This window comes from Suricata suricatta, chromosome 11 (genome assembly GCF_006229205.1).
Source record: "Suricata suricatta isolate VVHF042 chromosome 11, meerkat_22Aug2017_6uvM2_HiC, whole genome shotgun sequence".
Taxonomy (NCBI): Eukaryota; Metazoa; Chordata; class Mammalia; order Carnivora; family Herpestidae; genus Suricata; species Suricata suricatta.
In genome coordinates this window covers 108,446,958-108,458,217 of record NC_043710.1, presented here as the reverse complement: position 1 = coordinate 108,458,217, position 11,260 = coordinate 108,446,958, and the positions used below count along the sequence as shown (strand labels likewise).

Genomic DNA, 11,260 nt, shown 5'->3' with positions numbered 1-11,260 from the left:
GGGCCTTGTAGTCCCCGTAAGGATTCTGCTTTGAACTTGGGACGGGAGCCCCTGACCGGTTCTGGGCAGAGGACTGACGTGGTCTGACGGACTCTGACGAGATCACTCCGAGTGAGGCGGGGAATAGACGGGGCGCGCGCCGGGAGGTGGGGGGCCATTTCGGTACTCCCGCGAGAGACGGCGGTGCCTGCGCGGCAGCGGCCGAGGCGGCGGGGAGGGGCGGATGCCCGGTGTCTTCTGAGGGCTTCTTGCCGGGCTGGTCTGGAATATGAGAGCCAAGGACGACTTCAGGCTGAGCAGCCGGAGGGACGCAGTTGCCTCCGCTGAGAGGGAGAGGCCTGGGGGAGAGCTTTCTGGAGGGGGCGGGGAAGGGATCAAGAGTTCGGGTGTGGACGGAGGTGTGAGGTGCCGACTAAACACGTGCAGGTTGTAGAGGTGCCGGTGGGCAGCTGCCTATGTGTTTAGAGTTCAGGGGAGAGGCAGGAGCTCAAGCTATAAACTGGAGAGTCATCAGTGTATAGATTATTTAAAACCATGAGACTCGATAAGGTCACCGATGGAATGAACACAGACAGAGGAGGGACCGGCCTGATCTTGAGATAGTCCAAAGGTAGGAAGCCAGAGAAAGGAAGAACCAGAACAGGAATCTGAGAAGTGAAAAAAAAAGGAGGAGGGAAGGCCACAGGAAAGCCCTGGAGGTCAAGTGTATCATTAAGTGCACCAGGAGGAAGAGCTACTCAGGGGTCAAACACGGCTGCAGGTCACATAGGAGGGCTGAGGAGGGACTCCTGGTGAGTGCGGCAGGAGAGCAGGCCCCGTGACGTGTGAAGCGGTGGATCTGAACAGCTGACCCGAGTGGGCTCTCAGAGAGCAGGAATCAGGGACAGGATGGTGATTTTTGAGATGTTTTGTGGCAAAAGGGAGCTGACTTAGTAAAAGGTGGGCTGGGTAACAGCACACGCATGCACTCACGGGAACCATGGGGGAGGGGAAGAAAACGGCCGACGTTAACGCGGGTGTTAGAGGGAGGACTCCCGGCACCAAGACCCCGACGGGAGGAGAGGCCTAGGGGAGCGCGGACAACCCGGACAGGCAAGACGGGGCAGCCGCGCGGCCGCAGAGAGTAGGCGAGGTCGTGGGGCCAGTGGAAGCTCTCCAGCCGGTTCATTCCTTTCCGTTTAAGAATCTCTACACCCACGTGGGTCTCAAAGTCACCACCCCAAGAGCAAGCGTTGCGCGCAGGGCCCCACCTCAGTTTTCTTGGTAAATAAAGTAAGAAGCAGGTCATCTGTTGACAGAAATAGTCACGGCTCAGTGACATACAGTGTGACTGCCGCGTGGCACTGTCTTCTCAAGGTTCTGGTCACAAATTCCTGTCACTGGTGAGACCCGCCACCTTAGCTGTTTTCTCCAGCCGCACTCAGCTGCAGGGGCGCAAGCGCAGAGCGGACAGACTTGGCCGAGGCTGGGGCTTGGGAGACGAGCACGAGGACGTCAGAGGCCAGGACGCCTCCGGGGGGCGATCGGGACTGAGCCCGGGACAGAAGCGGGTAAGGGAGAGTGGGAGGACATCCGGACGGTGAGCGAGGTGGCGGCAGCAACGTGTCGATGGTCACAGTGGCTCCAAGGGAACGTAGTTGGCGTCCTGGAGGAAATGGGCCGGCGAGGTAATCAGTGGTCAGAGGGAGGCACGGAATTTCAAACGGTGGAGTGGCTGAAAAGACTGGTGGGGAATGGGGAGGCGTGTCCGAGGCCTCATCAGTGGACTTGACAGGAACCAAGAGGTCAGCTTGTTGCATCATGCGTGTCAGTGGTTTCCAACTCCAGCACGTATCAGAATTACGTGGAGAGCCAATTAAACCAGAGATTGCCAGACCCCACCCCCAGAATCGCTGGGTAGAGTCTGAGAATTTTCATTTCTTCTTAGTTTCCTCGTGACGTTGCAGCTGCCGTGTTCAGGGACTGAACCCTGAAAACCAGTGATCCACGTGTGTGTCGAAATCGCCCATTATTAGGATGGCAGCTGTTCTGTAGAGTGACGGTGAGTGACGGTGAGTGACGGTGAGCCAGGAGAAAAAACAGGAACAGGGGCGCCTGGGTGGCTCAGTCGGTTAAGCCTCCGACCTCGGCTCAGGTCAGATCTCACGTTCGTGGGTTCGAGCCCCGCGTCGGGCTCTGTGCGGACAGCTAGCTCAGAGCCTGGAGCCTGCTTCAGATTCTGTGTCTCCTTCTCTCTCTGCCCCTCCCCCTCTCATGCTCTGTCTCTCCTGTATCAAAAATTAATAAAACATTAAAAAAAAATAAAAAAAAAGGCTATTATCCTGAGGAAAAAAAAAAAACAAAAAAAACCAAGAACAGTTTGGTGACTGATACCCTGCAGCCATCAGGGGCAGCGGATGTATAATATAATATGATGAGCCTGAAAGCTGGCCTGTGTGGGGATGGGTTGGAAATCGAGTGGCGGAAGCAGGTTGGCGATGGGAGGGGATTAAGGCAGCCGGTCCAGGTCTTACAGCCTCGAAATTTGATTGCGAGGGGGTAAGCTGGTCAATTCCCTTCTAAGGGAATCTTTGGTGGAATTGCTCCTGTATTTATCTTGAGTGATCACAAGGGCACCAACTCATGTTCTGGTAGAAATAAAAGCTACATGAATTAGGAAATAGGAGGTCCTACAAAGCTAAATACGACCTTACCTAAGATGAGGTAGGGTGACATTTGATGGGACATGAAGCGCCAGCAGCCTGATCTACACGGGAATAAGGAACCGTGAACACACAACGGAGGCCGGCCTAGCCGGTGGTCAGGCGTGGTCAGGGCACGGACAGCACGGGGTCACTGCCTGGCCCGACCCGTGGCACCCCTGCGTGCTACGCATAGGATCCTCGTCACATCATCTCATGTTTCTGCTCCTGAGCTCCTGTCACGTGGGCCTGTGGTTCATGTCACTACGTCAGAGGGAAGTGGAGGGCGAGATGAGTCAGTGGCCGTGCTTTGAAAATGTAAAGCGCTATATATACAATTATGAAATACGAAGACAGTAAATTACACGGAGCGATCCTTAGGGACTTCGGTGCGGAAGAGAGGAGTGGAGAAGAAAGGAGAAACCGCTGTCCCAGACGACGTGACACGTACACAAGAGGATCAAGTAGGCAACACAGTTTCATATTAACGTGACCTTGAAACGAAAGCCTCGTAAAAAGGCTGGTCCTGACACTGATGTTGAAGAATTTATTATTATAAAGTGTTTCCTTAGAAATCGTACCTTTGGACCACGGTGAGTGGCACACACGCAGAACTGGCCTGAACTTCAGAATCTCCCTTCTCCTTGTGCTAAGGCTATCTGTGTGTGTGTGTGTGTGTGTGTGTGTGTGTGTGTGTGAGTTTATTTGAGAGAGAGGGGCAGAGAGAGAACCCAAGCAGGCGCTGTCAGCAGAGCCAGACACAGGGCTGTCCCACGAACTGTGAGATCATAACGTGACCTGAACCCGAGTCAGATGCTGGCCGCCTGAGCCGCCCGGGCGCCCCGAGAGTAGGTTTCCTCACATGGAGAGCAGCACAGGACCCCCGCACTCCCCCGTGCCCCCTGCATCTGTCCTGGCTCCCAGAACCCGGCAGGGCCACACACACACCAGGGGCGGGAATCGTGCCTTGTCAGGTGCCTTCAGCAGCTCTCCGTTCGCTGGCCTTGACCCAGCCCAGTCCTTCCTGAGTAGGGCGTAAACGGCACTCCACGACCTGGTCCCCACTCTCTGGGCTGACATCACTACTGCCGGGCGATTCAGTCATGTTTCTGTTCTTTCTGAAACTCCAACGTGCCCGACTCCTTCCGACTTAACGGCTTTCACACCGGCTGTCCTACCTGCCCAGGGCGCCACGGCCCAATCTGGGCGACGCATCCGGGTTACTTCTGATAGCAGTTCCTCGGACAGCCTCCCTTGGCCCCTGCTCAAATCTGGTCAGGCTCTCCCCAGCTCACCTCCACCGCCCTCACTACAGCACTTCCCACAGTGCTGTGACCGCACGCTCGGTGACCCGTGTCGGAGCCCGGTGACACTCGGCCGCGGGGCCTGGTGTCTGTCCCGCTCCACACAGCGCCCGGACGCGGGGGAGGCAGCAGGTGCCCGCCGCACCGAAGCTGTAGTGGCACGCCCCTGGCGCACACGGATCCAGGGACAGCCTCGATGGTCCTTTACCGGGGGACATCTGGGACTCAGGAGGGCACAGGGAACTGGTTAGAGAAGCCCGCTGTCTTAAGCAGCCGCCGCCACGCCACACAGGGGGCCGCGCAGGGGGGCGCGCAGGGTGCTGGGCAGGCGGGCGAGGGCGCTGCCGAGCAGCCAGCGGTCCGTGTTTATTCGGAGGACGCTCCAGGGCGACCAGATGGTGGAAACGAATCACATGACACGGCGGCACGAGTCAGGTAGGTCCTCGGTGGTCGCTGCTTTCACACCTTGAAATCTGTGTTTTTGTCAGTTTCAATACTCCCTGTGTGAAACGGATAGACTCCAAGACCAGCACCGCGTTAGCAGTCGGCCATCCAGCCTCCCGCAGGCGGACCTCAGGTCACCGAGCGCCCTCTGAGGAGGCAGCTCGGGTTCGGACCACGTGTGACTCCTGCGAGGACGGGATGCCAGGCGTCACTGCATTTCACAGGGCGGCGGCCGGCGTGGCCTGTCCTGCCGATCACTTAGGAAGACCGTGCCCTTCCTGAGCTACCGTTTTCTAAGTGCAGCGGACGAATGACTGGACCCACGTCCGGCACTCCTGAAGCAGCGACCCTACGGTGAGCCAGGAGGGCTCCCACCGTGCAGCCGCCCCCTGGTCACCAGCAGCTGCGAGAGCAGGGTTTGCAATGGCTGTGAGTCGGGAGGGACTCAGAAACGGGCCGACAGAGCGCCCAAGAAAACGGCTGAAGACGGCAGATGGCAACCGCTTCTATTTTTTTTTTGGATATAATGTATTACTTAGACCCATGGATGATACTGAATTATAACTGTTTAGTTTTTAAATGTTTAGTTTTGAGAGAGAGAGAGAGACAGAGAGAGACAGACAGAGAGCGAGCGAGCACGAATGGGGGAGGGGCGGAGGGAGAGGGAGACAGACTCTGAAGCAGCTCCCGGCTCTGAGCGGTCAGCACAGAGCCCGATCTGGGGCTCGAACTCGGGAATGGCACGATCATGACCTGAGCCGAAGTCGGACGCTTAACCGACCGAGCCACCCAGGCGCCACTAAATTTTAACTATTTAAATATCCACAGGGTATCTTAGTTTTGCAAAGATAGGATCTAAAAATCATAAAACTGGAAAAAAAATCATAAAATTGAATAGATTAATAACATAACACACACCAAAATTAGATTTCCGCTGTAGGCGCTGGCTCTCATTTGCCACGTCCTGGTGTTAAAGACGCTGCAAAGACACTCAGCGCATCACCGAGTGCCCAGCATTTATAAACACGGAGGCATCTCTGACTCGGCAGAGAGAAACCATCCAAATCGTGTTCTCTGCGTCACTGACACAAGTGACGCGACTAGTGTGGATGTGGGTGTGGGATTACTGGTTTTCCTGCCGTGGCAAGTTCTCGTTTCCCCAAGTCTTTCCCTGGACTATTCTGGGCATAAAGTAAATTTGTCATCTATATCAAACATTCAGACCAGAGCGTTAATCCGTTGTTCACATTGCCCTCCCGAGTGTGCGCGCGGCCGGCATGGGCACGGGCACAGGCACCTGCCCGACTCCAGGCGCCGCACAGACGTGCCCTCAGAGCCGTGTTCGTGCCCTAAAGCCAGACGGCGGCCCCTCTGCGTGACATCTGACAGAGAAAACGCTGATTCTGAGACATGATCTTGTTTTATTCAGATACCAGTCTGATCACACATGGTCCGAAACCACTCGGGCAACACACCAGATATACACAGATGTCCAGGATTGGTCCTCAAACATCGTAGCCAATGATGCCGCGCTTGCCTATGATCTCGCCGACATAAAACCACATCCACACCTCAGTGGCCACCACGCCGTTCAGCAGAGCCTCCTGAAAAAAGCAGCACAGATTTTAATGTACGTGTTTTCCTTACACACTGACGAGCACTCTCCTTCGGGGTTCAGCGGCAGAGACAGAGGGACGGCACCCGTCCAGCCAAGTCAGGAACCACTGACGTTAGCCTTGTGCAGCTGCTGGGGGCACCTGAACTTTCAACGGTGCAAGGTAAGGAGTCCAAGCACTCTTTAAAGAGCCGAACTGACTTCACCCTTTCATATTAGTTTATGAGGCACTTTATGAGCCTAAAACAACCCACATCCTGGAAGGAGCGGACACGTCCAGACGGGGCAGTCGCATGAAAGGGTGGCCGCAGGAAGATAAGTTCAGCGCGGACATTTCTGTCCGGCCAAAGAGAATCTGCCGAAGAGCTCGGTCTTCTCCTTTATTCACTTATTATTTGGTTTTACTCTTCCCAAGTGTTCGGGGAGCACTCGGCTTCCCAGATGCGGGTTTTGCGGCGCTGCGTGAGGACGGGCACAGGAGGGGCGCCCGCAGGTCGCGCCAGCGCCACCGCGGAGCCTGACTCTCATGGAGAAAGTACTTCTCCACGACAAAACAGGGCCGTTTCCTTTAAGTACCTGGATGTGAATCTTAATTTTCCCCTTCAAAAGAGACCAGAGATATTGGAAGTCTCCTGAAAAATAACTGCACTTTCCAGGATGTAGATTCTAAAGGCAGCAGTAATTTAGTTGTTTAGGTTTTCTGAAACCTGTGTTTGGCTCAAGTAAGCAAACATAAAATCCAGATTCCAGTGCTTACGGTCCTTAGATTTATCTTAATGCAATTCAGTACTCCCTCACTTTATGTTATAGGCTTGCAAAACTTTGGTATTTTTGTGTTCCATGTGAGTGTTCGCCTCCTGACTGTGATCCGGCCCGGGAGCAACTTTGGCTACACTGACAATATTTCCAGGACTACGGGCTGAAAAACAGCGTAGAGTCAGCAACGTGAGCCATCCTATCTCAGCATACTAAGCAAAACAGGAGAGGGAAAGACGCTGGCCGGAAACATGCTCGCTTCTTTGTTAAAAGACTAATAGGAAACAAAGACATAAAGTAGCGTGAATTAGCTCGACCCAGACGGCGAGGTCGGAAAGGTAAGCACCCTTCTCAGCAGCCAGGGAGACGACCTCTCATTACGTAGGTTTCGGCCTCACTGGAAAATACGCGTATTAATCACAACACCCAGAAAAGCCCCCCGGAAGGCGTCCTCCGTCCGGCGCGTGCGCCCCCGGTTAGCCGGCAGTTACCTTGACGGTGAGCTGCTTGAAGCCGCCGGTCTGGGCGCTCCTGACCATCTGCTTCAAGCTCTGGATCGCGGCAGGGACCTCGGCCGGGGTCGGAGGAACCAGCTCAACCTTGGCGTAGTGCCAGAACGTGGCCAGTCGAGGCTTCGAGTAAGTCACAGCCGCTGGAAAACAAACCAGCCCCAGGATGAACTCGCTGGAGGCGGACGCGGCGGCGGCACACGGGCGTTATTCACGCGTCCCGTCCACTCACTGCTCGCGCCAAACGTGCGCCCGGCGGCACGGGGACCGCTGCAGACGCGGGGCACCCGTGTCCCGGGGCCGCCCCGGCGGCCAGCACAGCTCGTTAGCTGAAACGTCACTAGAAGCTGGGCTCAAAAGCAAAACCCACAGCCGCAATGTCACCGCGTTTTCTTGGTAAAGAGAGCATTAGGTTGGGAGGGAACAGGGGCAGAGGAGGGAAGGAGCTGCGCAGAGCTGCGTCCTTACGGTAAAAACTTGTCACGTGCTGGCCACAAATCCAGATGCAATTATACCAGTTAGAGCCTATTTCTGGTGTCCTCATCAATATGTGAATTAAACATTTCCTTAACAAAAGCCCAGCTGTTACTCCTTCAAAACACCACAAATAATAAATAACAATAAAACCCAGAAGTGTTGTTCAGAGAAACCAAAACTCAAATCTATTACTATGTTGAAATTCCTCAAGGTATTTAGGATTTCAGAGGGAAAAAACCCCCACTAATGAGCAGGGTAGATGTGAGACTATGGTAGTCATTTCAGCAAGAGAAAGACATTTTATGAGAAATGTCACAAGACAGATGTAACAAAAACAGCAGGAATGCACGAGCACCCGCAGTGTCTGCTCTTGACGGATGGCTTCTCGCGGCCCGTCATTAGCTTCCTGCACGCGGGCACCTCGCTGCTCGGGGACTTACCAGCCGAATCAGCCTTTGTGCTTAGGGCCAGGGGCAAATCTTCAACGGACACAAAGCTCCAACAGCCAGTCCTACACAGAAGACGAGGCTATCAGAGAGCCCGGAGCTGCTTCCGCGTCCGTGTCTCCTTCTCTCTGCCCCTCCCCCTCTCATGCTCTGTCTCTCTCTGCCTCAAAAATAAATAAAACGTTAAAAAAAGTTAAAACAAAAAGAGCACAGAGCCTTGTGTGACTGTCTGTAAAATTACCTTCAACACACAGATATTTCATCTTTTGAAGAAACGTTTTATGTTTGAGAGAGAAAGGGTGCGAGGGAGCGAGGGGCAGAAGCGGGCAGAGGGGGCAGAGGGGGCAGCGAGCACGGAGCCCGGCGCGGGGCGGGAGCGCGCCGAGCAGCACGGGATCAGGACCCGAGCCGAAGCCAGATGCTGGCCCGCTGAGCCGCCCAGGCGCCCCCCATTCCTTCCCCTCAGTCAGTGCCCCGTACACAGGCGCTGTGCTTTAGCTGGTAAAGGTGGTGCCCAGGGAACCCAGGCGAGAAAGTCGGAGATCGCGGTGTGTACACACAAGGCATGGATAAAACAAACAAACGAGGGGCAGCTCTCCGCACGAGCCGGAGCCCCCGCGTCGGGCTCTGCACCGACGGCGCGGCGCCTGCTCAGGACGCCCTCTCGCCCTCTATCTCACGGCCTAGACCTTCCTTTCAAAATAAGCTAGGGTTCCTTGGAGAAACTGCTGGATCTAAGGGTGAGGCGGGGACTGTGACGGGAGCCTCTGGTAGCAAGGAAGGGGGCATGTCAACGGGACAGAGGGCTAACCTGAGAGAGTCCCCAAGGCTGCAGCCACCTGAACCAAACAAGTAACATGCTACCGAAGGCACGAAGTATGAAGTAAGTGCACAGGAGTCCACACAGCCAAGGACTGAATAAACAAATGGGGAAGGAAAACAAACTCTTCTCATCAAATTCCACTTAATTCCAGGTAAACAGCCCTTCCCTCAGGAGCTGGCTACCGGCTCCTGGAGAACAGACGACGGGGAGAGACACGTGGTGACTTCACCGTGGAGAAGTCCAGTAACACCACCGTCACCGGCGACGGGGCGTGGTGTCACGGATGGCCTGCCGTGCGATTAGGGCGCCTGTGGCCTTCCTTCTCAGAACCCACAGCTCCGGACTAATCCTGTGGAGAACACCAGACATCCGGGCTGGGAAACTCCGCAGGGCACCTACATAGATACCTACATAGATACGTTAAAGACTGTCAAGGTCATGAAAGTTAAGAAAAACTGTTAGTGTCACACACCAGAGGAAACTAGGGAAATAACAACCCAACACAACGTGGAACCCGCATACAGGTCCTGGAGCAGCAAGTGACTAACGGAAAAAAATGGTAAAATCCAAATAAAGTCTCAAGTTTAGTAAGTAGGAAAAAACCATTAGATTCTATGACCTCTCTGGGGAAGTCTGATTATAAAATTACTTATTTCTGTAAGCTTTTTTGTGCCACTATGGGAATTAACAGACATAGTTTCTTTTTTGAGCTCGGGCCGGAGATCAAGAGTCGCATGCACTGCTGACTGAGCCAGCCAGGGGCCCTTATAGGCTGTAATACTTTTTTAAAGGTTTTACTTAAAAAAATGTATTTTTAGAGAGGGAGCAAGTGGGGGAGGCGGCAGAGGGACAGAGGGTCTCAAGCAGGCTCCGCTCAGCACAGGGCCTGGATGCCACCACCCTGGGACCCGGACCCGAGCACAAACCAGGAGTTGGATGCTCAACAAATGAGCCACCCGGGTGGCCCTTAAGATTTTATTTTTAGGTTATCGCTACACCCAATGTGCGGCTCAAACCCACCCCCCCCAAGATCAAGAGTCCATCCACTGCACTGAGCCAGCCAGGACCCCCAATTCTTATTCGATTCTTAATTTAACATCGACCTTTAAGACACTGAATTATGTTACAAAGCAAAACATACTTCTGTCATCTAACCGTCAGGTCCGAGCTGAGCTCTCTCTTCTGACGACTTTTGGAAGAATAACAACTGTTATCTTTCAACTACTCACAATAACGGAGGGAAAAGTTTAACTATTTCATAATAAAAACACTCTTTGGTACTACTTTTCTTTTTGGACTTATTTCTCAAATTAGTTTGCAATCGCACCACCTGAAAGATGTGAAAGCCATGGCTGGGGGACAAAATCCACCTGAAACTTAAAAATTTTTTCGTCAAATCACCCACAAAGTCCAAAGGGTGAGCCACGATCCCCTCTTTATTTACGGGCAGTTCGGAGCTTTGTCACAACAGTTGCTGAGATGATCTTTTAACCTGGAAACAAAAGCGCTTCGGGAAAACGTGTAAATCAGTAGGCCGCGAGGTTGTGCGGGAGAGAACCGAGCATTACCGCAAAGGGGCTGGCTGCTGACGGGAAGGAAGGAAGGAGAAGATGCATAAAAAGGTACCAATCACAATAAAACTGGTTCCGAAATATTACCTTCATTTAAAAAAAAATCTATCGCCCCTTGGAGATAAATGAATAGCTCGCCACCCGGCAGACAACGGCAATTACTTCCGGACAAAAATACGACTCACGGCCGCGGCGATCATGGCACAGACCACAGGACTTCCACTCTGAAAACCAGGTGTTAGCAACCCGCAGTCCTCCCTGAGCACGCGCCTAGTGACAAAGGCCGCGTTTATACACGGTTTTGTTGGAGCAGGACGCTCGCCCACCAGGTCCGATTGCCCCGAACACTTCCGTTAGGGCAACGTTCCCGGCCTGGCCAGGCCAGCAGGCGGCCAACGTCCGAAAGCACAGGTTTCCTTGAAGATTTCTGCGAACTTGCAGACGCTCCACGTGAGAACCAGACAACCCGATGAGGCCGGGTCTGCGGCGCTTCCGCCGGCCTGCGCCCCCCCTTGCCCTCGCTCCGCGGCCAGGGCCGGCCCGCCGCGTTCCCGGTCCCCCGGGTCTCGGGGGCGTCACGGCGGCACCTCTTCCCTCCGCCCGGCCGCCCCGCCGCGGCCCCGCCGGCCTCCAG

At 54.4% G+C, this 11,260-nt stretch overlaps 2 protein-coding genes across 2 annotated transcripts in view; both read right to left on the bottom strand.

Annotated features, from left to right (window-relative positions):
- The window catches only part of LOC115272709 (proline-rich protein 36-like), a 13,021-nt gene extending 11,222 nt beyond the window's left edge, over positions 1-1,799 (bottom strand). The window contains exons 1-2 of the mRNA XM_029915704.1: positions 1,421-1,799; positions 167-261 (exon numbers count right to left, since the gene is read on the bottom strand). Of these exons, the coding sequence (XP_029771564.1) occupies positions 167-261; positions 1,421-1,799 (474 nt within the window). The remainder of the gene's footprint in view (positions 1-166; positions 262-1,420) is intronic.
- A 4,031-nt stretch (positions 1,800-5,830) lies between these two features.
- Positions 5,831-9,201, bottom strand: ATP5MG (ATP synthase membrane subunit g). The gene is made up of 4 exons (XM_029915098.1): positions 9,044-9,201; positions 8,227-8,297; positions 7,292-7,452; positions 5,831-6,033 (listed from the first exon to the last, which is right to left on the bottom strand). Exons 1-4 carry the CDS (start codon positions 9,184-9,186, stop codon positions 5,935-5,937), a joined length of 474 nt encoding a protein of 157 aa, XP_029770958.1. The 5' UTR covers positions 9,187-9,201; the 3' UTR covers positions 5,831-5,934.
- Positions 9,202-11,260: the final 2,059 nt, after the last annotated feature.

Coding starts and splice junctions, on each gene's coding strand:
- ATP5MG (XM_029915098.1), bottom strand. CDS start 9,186: ATGAGAAGAGTTTGTTTTCCTTCCCCATTTGTTTATTCAGTCCTTGGC. Junction 8,298..9,043: donor AGCCTTGGGGACTCTCTCAG/GTTAGCCCTCTG, acceptor TCTTCTGTGTAG/GACTGGCTGTTGGAGCTTTG. Junction 6,034..7,291: donor TCAAGCAGCTCACCGTCAAG/GTAACTGCCGGC, acceptor TGCTTTTTTCAG/GAGGCTCTGCTGAACGGCGT.